General features: G+C 37.7%; 1 protein-coding gene across 1 annotated transcript in view; it reads left to right on the top strand.

The window, feature by feature from the left end:
- The window catches only part of DBX2 (developing brain homeobox 2), a 54,735-nt gene that overhangs the window by 31,078 nt on the left and 4,777 nt on the right, over positions 1-18,880 (top strand). Inside the window, exon 3 of the mRNA XM_069094244.1 lies at positions 15,540-15,727. Within this exon, the coding sequence (XP_068950345.1) occupies positions 15,540-15,727 (188 nt within the window). The remainder of the gene's footprint in view (positions 1-15,539; positions 15,728-18,880) is intronic.

Here is an 18,880-nt window from a genome sequence, read left to right as displayed (position 1 = left end):
AATCCCCTCCATTATGAAGTAGAAGCAAACTGAAATATTAAAATTTTAGATTAGACTCACAGTTCAAAGCTTCCTAAACAGGGTGCTTCATATCTGAATGATTAAAATGTCCCATCATCACTTCACAATACTGATTTTACCCTTTTTCACCAGCATTTGGAGTGGGGATAGGTTAGATTAGCACTTCTATGAGTAATCAAGGTATTACTAATTTATGCCCTTTTAATTTATCATGACTCATTTGTTCAACACCGATATTAGTTTCATTTGTTAAATTTCTGAAATTGAGTCCATACTTCAAAAAAAAAATAGAAACAATTATTCCTAACCCACTCTTTTCATTCTAGTAAGTATTTTTACAAGTTGGTTTCAGAATAGCCTATTGAACAGGGTCAGACAATTAAAAGGCAGTGGTAAGAATTCCTCCCAAAGTTTTCCATGGAAAGCCTTTTATACCATATCTATAGAACCATTTCCTCTCTTTCAGAATAAATTATATGTGCATCTATGGGAGCAAAATGAGATGGAAAATTAAGTGATTACGTGAATAAAATAAACCTAAATAATGCCATTTCTTTTTCTACATTTTAAAAGGAAATTTTGGAAACCCATCAGTTGTTTCACTCTGCCTTTGAATCCATAGTGTATATTTGATTGATGAAAAATTAAAAACTTTATAGATAAAGCTGCTTGTTGATCAGAGAAAGAAAAGCTTCCTTCTGAATTAAAACTGCCCCTGTCTTAGGATAAGGACCTTTATTTTTTTATTACGATTTTATATTCTCTCTTCATCTTCCCTTAAACTCCTTACCTCAAAGTACTTCAATGCCTTTAACCTATGAAAGTTAATTATTTAATTGTGATTGCTCTGGAGGTGACAAAGTCAGGACATGTATTATTAAAATTTATTTTGGATGGATTGTATGTATTGTTTCTAGCACAGTGTCTGGCTTATAGTAAATGCTTAATACATATTGCTCATTGACTATGGATTCTAACAGTATAATTGGTATCTAATATTAGGACCAATTCCTTGCCAAATGGGCAGTGCTCTGTTTTAGAACTGTTAGTCAAGAGAGTATCTGGACCTTTGGAAACCGAACTAAATTGAAAAGAATGTATTATAAAAGTATTTGGCTTCTGTGGCTAAAAGTTCCTACAACATATGCGGTGTGCTCTTAATCTTATAGAGAAACTTAACAATAGCATTATAAGACTTATCAGGATGGTGAAGAGTAATAATACTATAGATATATTAAATAGCCATTGACCTCCCAGTGCAGAGTATGATGTTCCCACATTTGATCAATTGACTAAAACATTTAAAGGAACCATAAAACACACACACATAAATTTATATATATGTGTGTTTAAGATGATTGCTTTTGCTCTGTCAAGAGTTTTTAAATAGAGTAGAAAAGTTTTCCAGCAGGATGAATAGGCTAAAGATTTTTGTTTCTTTTAAATTAGAAAATAATCATGGGAAATTGCTAAAACACTATCAGAGTGTACAGTAGATTTTTATGTGGGAATTTTTTGGACAGTTTCTCAGCTTTTGCAGTTGAAAAAGCAACCTGACCATTTTTCTGAATGGCTTTAGTTGTTCAAAGTCAGAATCATTTATAAATTTTAGGCAACTATTACAGAATAGTGCCATAAAATTTGTAAAGTGCTTAATGCCCATAGGATTTTAAATTCCTATAGAACCTTAATCTGGTAGCTATTTGTCTATAGACCTCCAGGTCATTTCCCTTATTTCCTCCATGAGCTCAGTACCTGGCTTACAATCTTTCCTCCCAAACTCCTGCTCTCATAATTGGGAATGTGTGTGTGTGTGTGTGTGTGTGTGTGTGTGTGTGTGTATGCGCTCGTGTGTTTAGGAGAAAGCAAAATATCCCTCAAAAATGGACTAGTTACCACCATGATCTTGCCATACCACCTCATGTTTAAGAATTCATAAATTCTCTTATCTGATCATAATGGCTTTCCACTTCTTTCTCTGTACCATGACTTCTAATACCTCAACTTGTCCAAACTCTCTCAGGCCATCTCCTCTCCACTTGACACTCTCTCTCCTCTTTTCCCTCTCTTGACCCCTTGGTGAACCAATTCAGTTCTACCTTGTGCTCTTGAACCCCTTAACCCACTTATATCACCAGTTGTACCCTGCTACACCTCAGCCTTAGAAAACTCCCACCATCCACTCACTGCCTTTGTTCCTACACACATGCATCTGAATGAAAGTAGAGAAAATCAAGCAATGGTTCTGACTGAGTACACTAAAACTTATGTTACACAACCTTAACTGGTCCCTGACTAGAGAATCCTAATATACTCTCTTATCAACTCACTATTCTTTTTTCCACAATGGCTTTTCTAATCCTTTTCTTCCTTCCTCAAAAATCCCATGACTCTACCTCTCCTAAACCTGAGGAACCAAAGTCGAGAACCTTTTTCAAATTTTACAAAAAATAAAAAATGAAGCCATTCATTTTGAGCTTATTCTAATCCTTTCTTCCTTATCTCATATTATTCATATGCCTTTGGTCACTATCTCTTCCTTGTATCTTACATAAAGAGGTGGCCTTACTCCTAATCAAAGCTAACCCCTCTTCTTGCATAAGCAATCCCATTCCTCTGAGCTCCTCCAACAGATTGCCCCCACCATCATTCCAATCAATCACTTTTCTTCTGTCTCTCCTTGTCCACTGGTTCCTTCCCCACTGCCTAAAAACATGCATATGTATCCTCCATCCTGAAAAACCCTCACTTGAACCTTTTATCTCCTCTATCCCCTTCTATATCTATTCTTCCCTTTGTGGCTAAATTCTTTGAAAAGGCTCTCTCCCATTTCTCTACTCTTAATCTCTTCTTAGCCCCTTTTGATCTCATCATTTCATGAAAACTTTTCTCTCCAAAGTTACCAATCATCTCTTAATTGCTAAATGCTATGACTTTTTCCTCAATCTTCATTCTCCTTAGCCTCTCTGCAGCCTTCGATACTATTGATCACTTTCTCTTCCTTGATACTCTCTTCTCTGTAGTTTTCTGGGATATCACTCCTTTCTGGTTCTCCTCCTACCTATCAAACTATTCCTTCTTAGTCTCCTTTTCTGGATCTTCATTCAGATCATGCCCTCTAAATGCAGGTATCCCACAGACTTCTGTCCTGGATCCTCTTCTCATCTCCTTCTACTTGACTTGGTGATCTCAACAACTTCCATGAATTTAATCTCTTCTCAAATCTACCTATCCTGCCTTATCCTCTCTGCTGACCTCTCATCTTCTATCTTTAACTGCCTTCAGACATCTTGACTTTGATGTCCAGTAGACATTTCAAATTTAACATGTCTAAAATTGAACTCATTAACTTTCCCTCAAATATTGTCCCCTTCCTAACTTCCCCTATTACTGTATAAGGCAACATCATCACCTCAGTTCCTCAGGTTCACAACCTAGGTGTCATCCTCAATTTCTCACTCTCATATCACTCCCATATCCAATCTGTTGCAAAGGTCTGTTGATTTCACCTTTATAACATTTCTCCAATATGCCCCCTTATTTCCTCTAACACTATCACCACTCAGATATAGCCCCTCATCACCTCACACCTCAACTATTGTAATAGCCTCCTTGTGGTCTGCTTGCTTCAAGTCTCTTTCCACTCCAATTCATCTTCCATTCAGTTACTACGGTGATTTTTCCTAATGTGTAGGTTGAATCATGTCACCCCCTCCCCTTCCTCTCACCACTCAATAAACTCCAATGGCTCCCTTAAGGAATTAATTCTCTGTTTGGCATTCAAAACCCTTTATAATCTAACCCTATCCTACTTTTCCAGTCTGCTTCCATCTTACTTAACATCATCAACTCTTTGATCCAGTGACCCTGGTCTCCTTGGTAAGTTTCACCAACAAGACAGTCCGTCTCTTGGCTTCAGTCTTATTTTCTGGATGTCTCCCATACCTGAAATGCTCTCCCACCTAATGTATACCTGCTGGCTTCACTGACTTACTTAAAGTTACAGTTCAAATTTCATTTTCTAAAGAGGAAGCCTTTCCCTCTTCCTCTTAATTCTAGTGCCTTCTCTTGATTATGTAGTCACATGGAGCCTGTGCCAGGAGGATTGTTTGAGAAGAGTTCTGTGATTTGACCAGATGAGATTCTGGGCAGCTGTTGAGCCCCCTGGCTTTGTAAACCCAGATGTTGGTGCTTCCCTCTCTGGTAACTGTGATTAGGTATGGATGTAATGGTCAGACAGTTGGAAGCCTGTCTGCTGCTTGTAAATTTTTCTTGTAACTTGTTTGCATTTTGCTTGTATTCTCTGAAGTTTAGGGTGCTGACCTTTTCCCCCTGAATTAGGGTAAATGACATATGTTTGATTAAAGCAAAATTGTTAACCCATTTTGAGTTGCTTTCCTTTAGAAAAGCAGTTCTAAGAACCTGTGTTGGCAGCCACCATGGGTATGCTGGAGTGCTTGCTACTATAGACATTCACTTTTATAAGATTTTGATTTTGAGTTCTAAATTTTTCTCCCCTCCCCCTTCCTCAAGATTGTATACTATCTGATAGAGGCTATACATGTACAATCATATTAAACATATTTCAAAGTAGTCATGTTATGAAAGAAGAATCAGAACAAAAGGGAAAAATGAGAAAGAAAAAACACAAAAAGAGAAAAGAGTATGCTTCAATCTGTGTTCTGACTCGATAGTTCTTTCCCTCATGTGGATAGCTTCTTACACCATAAGTCTTTTGAACTTGTCTTAGATCATTGCATTGCTCAGAAGAGCTAAGTCTAGCAAAGTAAGTCATCACACAATATTGCTATTACTGTGTACAATGTTCTCCTAGTTTTTCTCACTTCACTCAGCATCAGTTCATGTAAGTCTTTTCCAGATTTTTCTGCTCACCATTTCTTATGGAACAATAGTGGTCCTGCTCACCATTTCTTATGGAATAATAGTATTCCATTACATTCACATACTACAACTTATTCAGCCATTTCCCTATTGATGGGCATCCCCTCGATTTCTAATTCTTTGCCACCACAAAAAGAGCTGCTATAAATATTTTTGTGCATGTGTGTCTTTTTCCCTTTTTTATGATCTATGAGTTTGATTTTTTTTAAAAATTAGCCTATTCCTAGGAAGGAATATTGTCTTGCCCCTATGTTGTAGGGATCCATTGGAAAATTCCAGGTGTCTTATGTGTTGCAGCAACCAAAGGGAAAATTTCTGTTTGAATTTTCATTTGGAGTGCTCCATATGTTGTAGGATTCCTTGGGGAAATTTCAGGTGTCCTTTGTGTGACAGGGACCTAGAAGAATATTTATCACCACCACTACTACCTCCAGGACTAAACTCAGGCTGTGTGTGTGTGTGTGTGTGTGTGTGTGTGTGTGTGTCTACAGCAAAGAGATTTCAGATGTTGGAGTAGAAAAGGTTGAGTGTCCCAGCCTCATCTTTTCAATACTACCATCTTCTCCAACAGTTTTGTATTGTTACATATGCACCCAAACAAGGAAATTTGCTTTCTCACTTGAAGGAGTGAAGGTAAGCAGACAACTTCTAGGAGATTCAAGACTTCAGTCCTCACAGAGAGCCCCACATGCTTTGAAGGTTCTATAGAGACCTATAAGTTTTTTTCCAGAGAGGCAGGGGAAGACTTGATTTTCTTTACACCTTTCTTAATATCTAATAATAATAACAACAACAGTAACAACAATAGTACTTCTATGGCCCTTTAAGCTTTGCAAAGTACTTTATAAATATTACTTAATTTAACCCCCACAGAAATCCTGAAAGGTAGGTGCTATTATTAGTCTCATTTTACAAATGAGAAAACTGAGGCAGACAGAGGTTCAGTGATTTACAATGTTGATTTCTGGATTGTTTCTGAACTGTTCTATGTGAGCTTTGCCAAAAAAAAATTACAGTTGATTTTCTAGGATCAGTAAGTCTTTAACTGGTGGGGGTGGGGTTTAAAAGAAAGAGACTATTTGGTTTGCCTCCAGTTCAACTGATAGTCATAGGATTTAATCACGGATGACATGGTGTTAATGTACTAACAAGGTATTAACATCTTGCTATCATTATAGGAAATGGGAAGCATACTCTCTCTCTCTCTCTCTCTCATCTGATTAAGTCTGAAGGGAGCAGAACAATGAATGGCTATTCCATCATGGTACCCTTAAAACAAAATCAGGCAGTTCTGATGGTTATTCCAGACTAAGAACACTTTGTGAAATGTGCTAGAAGTTGTTCCCTACAGCAAGGGAAGAGGGAAACTTCTCTCCCTATTATCAATCAACCATGGTCTCTAAGTAGTGGAGTTACTTACCCAAAAGGATACACCCCATTCACCAGTTGAAGAGTTGGTTCAAGAATGTTTGAGGCATAACTGAGGGAGCAGAGGAAGAAATTCTCCAATCAAACATGAATATAAAATGCAATCATTTGAGGTCAGAAGGAGCTTAAAGGAACAGACTTTTTGGCAACAGAAAAGCAAGTAAATAATGGAGCTAACAGCCACCCTGTGAGAAATGAGAGTCAAGTTACAAAGAAGAGCCCAGTTGAGTGACTCGTTCAACAGAATCTTTGAATCCAAGGGGGAAACTTGAAGAGGGCTCAACAAGAAAAGAAGGGCATCAAGGCCCTGCAGTTCTGGAGGCATAAATTGCTTTGGTCACATGTATTCCTTACATGTATGACTCAGTTCCATTGTACTCTTAATCCTGAACAAAAATTCCTTCTATAATGTGCAGAACTAGTACCTAGCACTGTACCTGGCACATAGTAAATGCTTAATAAATGCTTGTTTATTTATTATCACCTGATAAAAAGTCATATAGCCTTTGTTTAGACATTTAATAAAGGGAAAACCATCCTCTGAGGCAGTCCAAGTTGTTTGCTTGTTTGTTTTAATAGAAGTTTTAATCTGCCTCTCCACAAAACAGAACAAGCTATTCATTATTATTAATATTTTTATTCAGAACTTAACAAACATCAAATAAAATATGTATTTTTCCATACTTTGTAGAACAGTACAGGACTGTACATGCAAGTGAAAAATTCTATTAGAGATTTTTAAAAAAATATATAAGTTTAACGTGTAAATTACAAAGCTTTCCTGCTTGTCTATGATCCTTTCTGATCTTTCTTCTTTTGTCTTCCTGGTTGTTTAGAAATTCTGTTTCTAACTCTACCCCATTCCTCTCGCATTGAAAAAAAGGAAAGAAAAGTAAGATTTATATACATACATATATATATCCATATACACATCTCTTATATGTATATATATTCATGTTACAGAAATATACATATACATAGACTATATATGTGTTTATTTGTATGCAAACATATACAATCTATGTGTGTATACATTTATTAAGTAGAATAAATTCTCACATTGACTATGTTATTAAAGAAAGGAAGTTGGTGGCATGCTTCATAACTAGTAGTTTGGAATTGGTCATTACACTAATGCCTACTCTCCTTCCCCCCTTTCCTCTTGCATGATAATTTTCCCTAAACTTCTTTCCCTTTGCCCCTTCCCCATATATTCTTCTATTTCTCCCTTTCCATCCTTATTTTAAGATAATTAAAATGTGACAAACCCACCCCCAGGTCTTCTGATTAATTAGATTCCCTTTATTACCCCTGACCACCATAGTGTTCAGAAGAGACACATTTATCATCTCCTTTGATTAGAATCTAAAGTTTATCCTTGTTTAGTCTTTTATCTTTGTTATTTTTGTTTGCCTCTTTATATTTTTCTTAACTCCTCTGTTTGAACTTCAAAGTTTCTACACACCTCTAATTTTTCTTTAGGAAAGTTTAGAATTCTTCTATTTCATTAAAGATTCATTTTTTCCCCTTATATACTACATATATTTCATATACATGTATATACATATGCCTGTGTGTGTATATGTTTGTGTATGTATTTCCCTTTATATGGAATTATAGTAAGTTTCTCTGGGTAAGCTGTAAGCCTATCTACTTTGCCTTCTGGAATATATAAACTCTCTGTCCCTTCTTAGTGGCAGCTGCTAAATCATGTGTGATCCTAACTGTGGCCCCTCAGCACTAGAATTCTATCTTTCTGAATGTTTTAAGTTTCTTTTCTTTGTCTTAGAAGCTCTGGATTTTGACAATAATGTTCCTGGGTGTTTTCATTTTGGGGTTTCTTTTAGAAGGTGGCTAGAGGACTTTCCCAGGGGAATAGATTGTTTAGGGAAGACTAGTATTTCTGATTTGAGGGTTGCTGAGCCCTTTTCATGGTTGCTTTCTATCTCTGTTGTCCACATTATTCACCCAACTCTCACCTGTGGCTCCAAGAAACTGTAGCATGAGCCCCGGAGCCACATAATGATAGTGTTTTGGCAGACAGGCTAAATCAGGTTAAGGGTAACCAAGTGGTCTCAAACCTGTCGGTGAGTTAGTTAGTGGGTGTCTACCCTCAGCATATAAAGACTTCCCCTGGTGGAATGGGCAGATGAGAACAATTCAAACCAATGGCCATGAAGGTGGCTGAAGCAGGTGCTACAGAGCACTTAGAGCTTGGTTAGACATCTACAGACATCTACTGCATCCTGAGCAGTCACCAAGTCATCTTGATTTTGCCTTGACACTGGATTTCAATTACTTTGGAAGACAGTGAGGGTGACTTCATGAAACTTTGCCTCACTTAAATCCATTTTATGTACTAGTCAAAAGACATCATCTGTATCATTTTTATTTACCTTAAGGTCCTGTGGTAGCAGGCAAATGACAAAACAACAGATGCAGATACAGTGGGAGCTATAGTGACAACCCACCACACAGGCAGCCCAGGTTATAGGGTTGTCTTCTCACTGAATTGAAGCAGCATCGGAATTTGGCAGATCATTGTGTGCCTGAGTAGCCTTTTTGAAGGACTGTACTACTCAATTTCTGGAATGAGGAAGGGGCTTGAAAAGGTGCCTTAAACATTCATTGTCTTCTTCACCCAACCCAGACCTGCTTACCATGGCAGGTAGGGATTCCACCCTATAGCTGAAACACACAAGAAAAGTACAAAAATTTTTGTAAAGATAATTCCACTAATCATCAGTTCATGCAATGTGCATGCACAACTGTGGATAACATAAAATCCACTAGACCTGAAAGATGAATAGTTCTTGTTATGAGAAAACTAAGCACATATCATATCCAAATAGCAGCCCTGAGTGAAACAAGGCTGGCGAATGAAAGCCAGCTTACTGAAATTGGAGCTGGATGCATATTTTTCTGGAGTGGCCGCAGTGAAGGGGAGCACCATGAGGTCGGTATAGGTTTTGCAATCAAAACTAATCTAGACATCAAGCTTGTATGCCTACCAAAAAGAGTGAACAACAGACTCATGACAGTGTGATTACTTGATAGTTGTTATGCCACCATCATCAGTGCACATGTTCCCACCATGATGACCCTGATGAGATCAAAGGAAAATTTAATGAAGACTTGGAGACCCTTTATCATCAATATGCCAAAAAAGGTCAAGCTTAGACTTCTGGGTAACTTTAATGCCAGAGTAGGCACAGACTATCAGACATTTAGAGAGTCCTTGGGAGGAATAGAGTCAGAAAAAGCAATAGCAACAGTTACTTACTACTGAAGGCTTGTGTCTCTTGACCTTCACCAACACTGTCTTCTGTTTACCTAAACACAATAAAATCTTGTGGATGGACCCTTGCAGCAAACATTGATATTTAATGGACTATATCCTTGTAAGGAGAAGAGACAGAGGGGATTTAGGAGTAATAAAGGTATGTGTGGCACAGAGTGCTGGACCAATTATTCTCTCCAAGCTTATTCTATCCAAGCTTAACATTCACATGCAACCAAAGTGGTGACTCTTAATACAACACAAATAACAAAACACTTAATATCAACAGATTAGCGTGCTTCTCTGAGCATGAACAATTCATTGCTAATTTGGTGGGAAAGTGGAGTTAACACATGATTGGTAACAATGGAGCAGAAAAGGGGTTGGCAGCTCTTAGAGATTTGGTGTATAGTGCCACATTTATTCATCTAGGCCAGAACACTTGCAAACATCAAGACTGGTTTGAAGAAAATGATAGGGAAGTTGCTAAATGAAAAACTAGAACTTCACAGGATTTATAAGCAGGATGATTCATTCATCTCAAAGAAGGCAACATTTAACTCCATCAAAAGTAAAGTGCAAGTGAAGTTTAGAGAGATGCAGCGTTCTTGACTCAGTAAGAAGGCAGAAGAAATTCAGCATTATGCTGACAGTAACAATCCAAAGTGCTTTTATGATGCCTTGAAGGCTATTTATGGACCAAATACCTATGATGCATCTCAACTACTCAGTGCTGGTGTAGCCACATTGATTAGTGATAAGAACATGATTCTGGAAAGATGGGCTGAACACTTCCATAGTGTTCTCAATGGACCATAACCCATCAATGCTTAAGACACTGACCATATATTTCAGGTTGAAGTCAATCCCTCTCTAGCAAAACTTCCAACTGAAGAGGTTTTGAATGCCATTCAGCTCCTCTCATGTGGCAAAGTTCCTGGTGATGATTCTATTCCAGCTGGAATTTACAAGACAGGAGTCCACTGCTCACATAAAATTTTCCAGGTTATATGTCCAGAGGAGGTTATCCCCCAGAAATTCAAGGATGCCTCCATTGTCTATTCCTATAAATGAAAGGCAAATAGGTTGTTCTGTGACAATGATAGAAGGTTTTCTTTCTTAGTTATTGCCAGTAAGATTTCAGAGTCCTCTTTATTAGGCTGATTCTTCACCTTGAAGATGGTTATTTACCTGAGAGTCAATGTGGCTTCAGAAAGGGTTCAGAAATGGTTGATATGGTGTTGACTGTTTGACAACTCCAGTAGAAATGCACAGAACATAGATCTGTTCCCAACATTTGTTGATCTAACCAACACCTTTGATACTGTCAATTGTGAAGGCTTATGGAAAATTATGGCAAAATTTTATTTCCTGGAGTTCATCAGTATTGTACATCAGTTTCATGATGCCATGTTTACACAGGTTCTGAATAATGGATGATGATCTCATGCTTTCTCAATTACCAATGGAATGAAGTAGGGCTGTGTGCTTGCTCCCATGCTTTTTTAGCATATTGTTTTCAGCAATGTTGTAAGACACCTTCAATAAAGACAAAACAGCATCAAGGTCAGCTGCTACACTGATGGTTAATTATTTAACTTGAAAAGACTACAAGCCAAGACTAAAGTAAAGGGAGAGTCAATGCATAATTTTTTTTTTTTTACAGATGATTGTGCACTCAGTGCAGCCTCTAAGGCTGAAATGTGGCAAAGTATGGATCAATTCTCTGCTGCTTGTGTTAATTTGACCCAACAATTAACAATAAGAAAGCATAAATTCTCAACCAGTCAGCACTACATCATCCATACATAGAACTTTAAGTTATAGCAAATGGAGAAATTTTGAATGCTATGGAGAAGTTCATTTACCTTGGCAGTACACTTTCCAGGGATGTCCACATAGATGATGAGGTTGATGAACACCTTGTCAGAGCTAGCTCAGTGCTTGAGAGACTCTGAAGGAAAGTGTGGGAGAGAAGAGGCATTAGGCTACCTACCAAACAGAAGGCCTACAGAGTCACTGTGCTGACATCATTGTTGTATGCCTGTGAAACCTGGATAATCTACCAGTGCCACACTTTCATTCGAATTGTCTTAGGAAGATTCTGAAGATAATCTAGAAAGATGAGCTAGCAGATACTGAGGTCCTTTTTTGGAGATGAACTGCCTTGCATTCATACTGTACTTCAGAGAGCACAACTCTGATGGGCCACCCACATTGCTTGAATTACATTTATTCAATTTGGTTTTTGTTCAAATTACATTTGTTCAACAATTGTTCAAATATATATTTACCTAAAAGACTTTTATGGAGAACTCACACAAGACAAGTTCTCATATGGAGGTTAGAAGAAGTCATACAAGAATACTCTCAAGGTCTCTCTGAAGAACTTTGTAAGACATGGGAAACCATGGCATGGGACCACCCAGCATGGTATGCCCACATCAAAGGAGAATTGCAATAGCTCAAAAGAAATGTGAGATGTTCAAATTTAATGACTTCTCCACTCCAAATGTTCAGATGAATTATTTGTGCCTGACCTGTGGTAGAGCCTTCCAAGCTCATACTGGTCTGATCAGTCACAGTGAGATACTCTATACCTTGACCCTAACACAGTGATGTCATTTTGGTTCTCTTCCAACAAAAAACAAAACAAACAAAAAAAACAAGAGGATTCTCTCTATTTCTCCCTTCCATTTTGGTTCTAAGAGATCTGGGCAGTGTCCTCTCAAGATTTCTTGAAATACGATTTCCGGACTCTTTTCTTTTGGCCATGCCTTTCATGACTTTTAACTAATTCTTTTTTTTTGGAGGGGGGAGGGCAGGGCAATTGGGGTTAAGTGACTTGCCCAAGGTCATATGGCTAGTGAGTTAAGTGTCTGAGGCTGGATTTGAATTCAGGTCCTCCTGACTCCAGGACCAATGTTCTACTTGCTGTGCTACCTAGCTGCCCCTTTTCACTAATTATTAAATTATCTCTTATCTATTTGTTTTCCAGGTCAGTTGCTTTCTATTTTTTCCCATTCTTTTGACTTTGTTCTTAATATTTCTTGTCTCATAGAATCATTGGCTTCTACTTGGCACATTATAATTTTTGTGGAATTTATTGCTTCAGCAGTTTTGTACCTCTTGTACTTAATTACTTTTCCTATTCTATCTTCCATAGCTCTCATTTATTTTCCAATTTTCCCCCTAGTGCTCTGACTTCACTTATAAAAATATATTTTTAACTCTGAAAAAAAAACCCTCTTGCTTCCCTTATTCTAGCTGAATATGTAGCTAAGCTGTGTTTTCATTTGAGACTTTGTAGATATTGCACTTATTCTCTTCTTGGTTTTGGTTTGGGGTGTCCCAGGCTCCTTAACGGTTCTTCACTGTGGATGTATTTTTAAATTTTGTTTTATTTACTCACTCATTCTAGGCTCTGTGCACTACTTGAGGGTATATTAGGACCTTTTTGTGATCGTGATCTATATATACTAGGGTCTTGCTGGTTTCTCTAGGTATTGAGTGCTGTGTACATCAAAGGTCTAACAAGTGACTCCAGCCTATGAACTACATAATTTCATTATACCCTTAGTGGTCAGTTCTTGGGTGAAATCTGACCATTGTCCTGGCCTGAAATTTGTAAGCCCCCAGTAAGTTTGGGTGTGACCAACACAACTGTAGGATTGCCCCAATTGAAGCTGCTGACCATAGCCCCTATTGGGAAGCTGGAAGGGCTTCCCCCTGATCCTTCTCCCTCACAACTACAGTTTCAGGTTCTGGCTGTGTTGGATCTTTGGTTCTTTGACTCTTTATTCTTTTTTTTTTAAAGCAATTGGGGTTAAGTAATTTGCTCAAGGTTACACTGCCAGTTATTTCTGGGTGTGGTGGTAAGTATCAGAGCCTGGATTCGGTCCCAGGTCATCCCAACTCTGGGGCTGGTGCTCTTACTCGCTGAGCCACTAGGCTGCCCCGTTTGACCCTTTATTCTTGTCCTGCTACACAGCCATAGGCCCAGACTCAGTCTATGCTGGCATTGTCACCCAGCTCCAGGTCAGAGTGACATAGCTCACTGGATCACTTCTGTTCCTGTTCCCTGCCTGGTGCACAACATCAGGCCTAATCCATCTTCCATGTCTGGTTCATAGCCAACAGGCCCCAGTCTAGTCTCAAGGGCTGTAAAGCTCCATAGAGGCCTTCCTGGTTGAATTTTCTTCCCAGTGCCACTAGTCTCTAGTTCTCTCCCTATGTTAGTTGGGTTAAAAAAAATGACTCACTCTGGATTTAGACTCTGGATTTTCTCTTCACTTTTCAATCTGTTGTTGTTCTTCCATTTTTGTTGGTACAATGGATAGAGCCTTGGTCCTGAAGTCAAGAAGGCCTGAGTTCAAATCCAGCCTCAGATACTCGCTAGCTTTTTGGTGCAGGACAAGTCACTAAACCTCAATTGTTTTCAGTTGCCTCATCTGTAAAGAGGTTATAATAGCACCTCCCCCTCAGGGTTGTGAGGATCAAATGAGAGAGTAATCGTAAAGTGCTTAGCACAGTGCCTGCCACATGGCAAGCACTATGTAAATGTTATAGTATTATCATCATCATCATTATTCATTGGAGTTGTTGTGAGAGATAACTGGGCTATACTGCTTCATTTTACTCCTGTCTTTTCCAGACTCTTTTATCCTTTTCTTTCAAAACTGCAATTCCTCTCTTTTTACTCCTACTCTTCCATGCATACTTTCAACAGATGACCCCTCACAACCTGCTTTATGGAAAGGATTTCCTTGGTATCTGTAATCCTGGATTGTAGGAGTGAGGTAGTAGGAGATGTGGGAAGAAGAAGTGGAATTTAGACCATTACAAGAGAGGTGCTGGAGGAAAGAATAATTTTCTTCTGATACTAGATGAAAGGATAATGGATGGAGAATTACAGATTTAAAGCAGGAAACTAACTCAGAAATCTTCTAGTCCAATCCTCTTGTTTTACAGTCAGGAAACCAAGGCTTAGGAAGCTTAACTCATTTGCCCAAGGTCCCACTGGCCTTTCCTATTTAGCACCTCTAGTTTCTTCTATATGACCTCACCTCTACTTTTATGGACATTCAATTTTCTTTTATCACCATCCTACAGAAGCTGCTCTCTTGTTGGCTTAAAGCTTACCAAATCCACTGACCTTTCTTTAGTCCACATGATCGGCATTTGATGTTGCTGACATCTTCTTAAAATCCTCTCCTTCTTGGATTTCCACAATATTATAGTTTTTCTTTACATTCTCCTAACCCCTACCTGAAAGAGTATCCCAAATCTCATATTATTGGCCTTCTACTCATGTCTTTAAATTGTATATCTTTCAATAAGTTCACCAACTTTCAAGCCTTCTTGCATCAGTCTCATTTCAGATTCTCACTTGCAACATAATATAATAGAAAGTGCATTGGATTAAAAAAAAACACAACAACAAAAAATTGGGTTTCAAATACTGGATCTGCCACTAGTACCATCTATATGGTCTTGAACAAGCTTTATCATGTGTAAATTGAGAGAGTTGAATTGGTTGATCTGTAAGATGTCTTTGAGGGGCGGCTAGGTGGCACAGTGAGTAAAGTGATGGCCCCAGAGTCAGGAGGACCCGAGTTCAGTTCCAGCCTCAGACACTGAACACCCACACAAAAAAACTAGCCATGTAACCTTGGGCAAGTTACTTAACCCCAACTGCCCTCCAAAAAGGCAAAAACAAAAAAAAAACCCAATGTCTTTGGGTTCTAAATCCTACGAGACTACATGAAATAAGTGAATATAATCCTTAGTATTTAACTTGACGAGTCCAAATTTATATTCTTCTCCAACTCTCATATAATGCTTGAAATAAATTAAATGCTTATTCTAGATTACATTAAATTCAGCTTTTACCTTGTGTTTCTCCTAGGAGAGGATACTGTGTTGCCCCTACTGACACAGGACTCCAATTCCAAAGCACAAAGAGGAATTTTAAGAAGAGCTGTGTTTTCTGATGACCAGAGAAAATCATTGGAGAAAATGTTTCAGAAGCAGAAATATATCAACAAAACAGACAGAAAGAAACTCTCCATCAATTTGGGACTAAAGGAGTCACAGGTACTAATGGACAAAAAAGTGTCCACAAGCATTTCTCTTTTCTCTTGGACTTGTGTTTTATCTTTGTTTGCCTAGTACTTTAGCCATAGGCATTTAATAGATGCTTGTCAAATGATGAGCACAATTGAATCTCCATTAATTTTAGTTCGATCAGCCAACCAATCAATCAAAAAACATTTATTAAGTACTTATTGTGTGCCAGACACTGCTAAACACTAGAGATATAAAAATATTCATATTGTGTATTGTTGTTCATATTTGAAAACTAGTCTTGTTTGCAGATATGGCCAACTTTTGGTAATGGGCTCTATGGTTCTATCCTAATAAATAATAATATACCTCAGATTATGCAAGGACATAGAGCTTGTCTCTGTTTTTAGATAAAACTGTGTTCAAGTGGATTTTAATTTTACTATTTTTCTTCTTTTTCAAGATCTGAAAGTCTAAAAATGAGGTATGAGATGTGTGTGTGTGTATATGCTCACATGTCATTAATTAATGTGTTTGACCTGGGGAAAATCACTTAATTTACTAGGTTCTCAGTTTCTAAATTAAGGAGTTGGATTAGATGATGTCCAGGTTCTGACAAACTCTGAAATCCTATGGTCTTGATTTATTCTGTTTATCTCAAATATCTTTTATCTATATTTTTTAACTGAGTTGGCATTTCAGGTAAGTTTTCAATGGTCCTTAATGACTTTAAAACTTAGGGAAAATTGATTAGATTAGATAAAGCATTTCATCACCATGTGCCAGACACTTTACTAAGACTGGGAATATAAGACAAACAAAAAGAGAGATGTTTTTATCTTCAAAGAGTTTAAGACATCCATACAAGGGAGCTAATAAGAGATAATGGTGTTGAAGAGAAAGATATTTACTCAGGACAAGACATGAAAGTCCATAGAGTCAGGGGTGGAATAGGTTAAAAGTGAGTATGGCTGGCTTGGGCACTTCCCAAATTTGAGATTCCAGGAAGAAACTTAGCCATTGGAGAAGAGGGCTGCAAGGTTGAAATTTTCTCCAGAGTAAGATGACAGAAAGGAAAGGTCAAAAGATTTTGAAGCTTAAGAGCAAGCCTGGTCTGAAGTGAAGATATGTTTTCTTATCTACAAATGGGATAGTTTCAGTATATCTGTTTAAATTTATTTAAAACTGGGGCAGCTAGGTGGTGCAGTGAATAGAGCACTGGCCCTGGAGTCAGGAGAACTTGAGTTCAAATCCAGACTCAGACACTTGACACTTATTAGCTGTGTCACTTTGGTCAAGTCACTTAACTCCAATTGTCCTCCAAAAAAAAAAGCTAAATAAATGAATTTACATAAAACTCTCTTTAACCCATTAATCTTTCTTTTGTCCTATGTTTTTACCTCTGTATTTATTTGGAAGCATAGACAAAATGATGGTGTATCACAACAACGTCCTCACCCCTTCACACCTCACAGTTAAGTAAAACCTCCCTTTTTAAAGTTTATAGTCTTGGGGATCTCTTCTCTTTTTGTTAAATATGCTCTCATTTTTTTATCTCAACTGTCATAGTTTAATTTTCACCTCTTTGCAGATAAGTCCTATGTCTATATCTAGCCCCAGTCTTGTTGCTGAGCTAGAACCTTATGTCACTAAATGACTCTCAAGACAGCTCAGAATAGATGCCTTGTAAGCATTTCAAACTCAACATATCTAAAATAGAAGTTACTATCTTTTCCTTAAAATCTTCCCCTCTTCTGTACTTCTCTAAAGATTCACTTAGTACTGATGTAAACCTCAACTCCTCACCCTCAATTATGCTATATTCTCAATTTATTGCCAAGGTTTGTTTCTTCTACCTTCACATCCTATCTTGGATATCTCCTTTTCTCCATTTATATAGCTACCACCCTTTTGAAAGTCCTTAACACCTCATACCTGGTCTATTACAATAGCATTATATTTTATGTCCTTGCTTCAAGTATCTCCTCTAATCCTTCCATCATTCAGCTGGTAAAATGATTTTCAAGAATCATAGGTCTGACCACATCATCCTCTTAATTAATAAGCTCCAGTGGCTCTCTATTACTTGTAGAATAAAATACAAAGTCCTTGGTTTGGTGATTAAGCTCTTTAAATCCTGACCCCTTCCTACTTTTCCAGTCTTCTCACATTTTTCTTTCCTCTCTGCACTCTACTGTCTAGCTATACTGGCCCACTTGCAGGTCCTGGGATGACACTCTTGTTTCCGTATCTTTGAAATGGCTCTCCCTCATGCCTACAATTCATCATGTGTGTATCTTATTATACCTAGTTGTTTGAATATAGTCTTCCCAAAGAGACTGTGAGTGAAAGCATGGACTATCTTTTGTCTTTTTTCTTGTTTCCTTAGTATTTGTAGCACAGTAGCACATATTGGTCACTTAAAAAATTATTGACAGATTGACTAATCTGTGAAGGCCAATTTGAAGGGAAAGTGAATTCATGTATCTTAAATTCAATAACTTAATTTCAAATCATTCTAACAATCACCTAAAAAATATAAAGATGCAAAGTTGAAGGATAACAGAGTCCCTGCCCTCAAGGAATGAGGGCATTGGGTGAGAGTAGAGAAAGAGGGAATAAGACATATATGAGAACAAATATGATAGTAAGATAGAATGTGTTTAGGGCAAGGGAGAGATCTAGACAAGATATAAGAAAAAAATCTGAAAAGGATGAGATTACTTTGTTAGAGTAAATCAGATAATATATCAATATATCAACCAAATTGATATTAAAGTAAGAAAAGATCCCATTGTTGAGGAAGTGGATGCCAGAATGGTGGTCTGTATGGAAGCTGGAAGCAGCAGTAAGAACAGCTAGTATTCCAATTTGCCTAGACCATGGTAAAGACTGTAAAGGTAGATCTCATTTGACTTTTAGGTAGGTTAATGGAGGCCTTTAATTGCAAGTCTAAGCCATTTCTATTTTATCTTTTAGGGAATAAGAGGCCATTAATGATTTTGAGTAGAGGAGTGGAATATCTGTGCGATAGGAAGATTTTGGAAGCTATCTGAAAGATTGATAGGATGGAGACAGCACACTTAAGAAACTAATACAGTAGAACAGGAAAGAAGTAATAAATATTTGAACTATGTTAGTAGTCAAGCATGTGGAGAGAAAGTACTGACTCTGGAGTTAGAG

The sequence above is a fragment of the Petaurus breviceps genome, unplaced genomic scaffold (genome assembly GCF_028583685.1).
Source record: "Petaurus breviceps papuanus isolate PSGF00001 unplaced genomic scaffold, PetGlider_PUasm1.0 216, whole genome shotgun sequence".
Taxonomy (NCBI): Eukaryota; Metazoa; Chordata; class Mammalia; order Diprotodontia; family Petauridae; genus Petaurus; species Petaurus breviceps.
The sequence above is the reverse complement of the archived record's forward strand: the minus strand, read 5'-3'. Positions and strand labels throughout refer to the sequence as shown.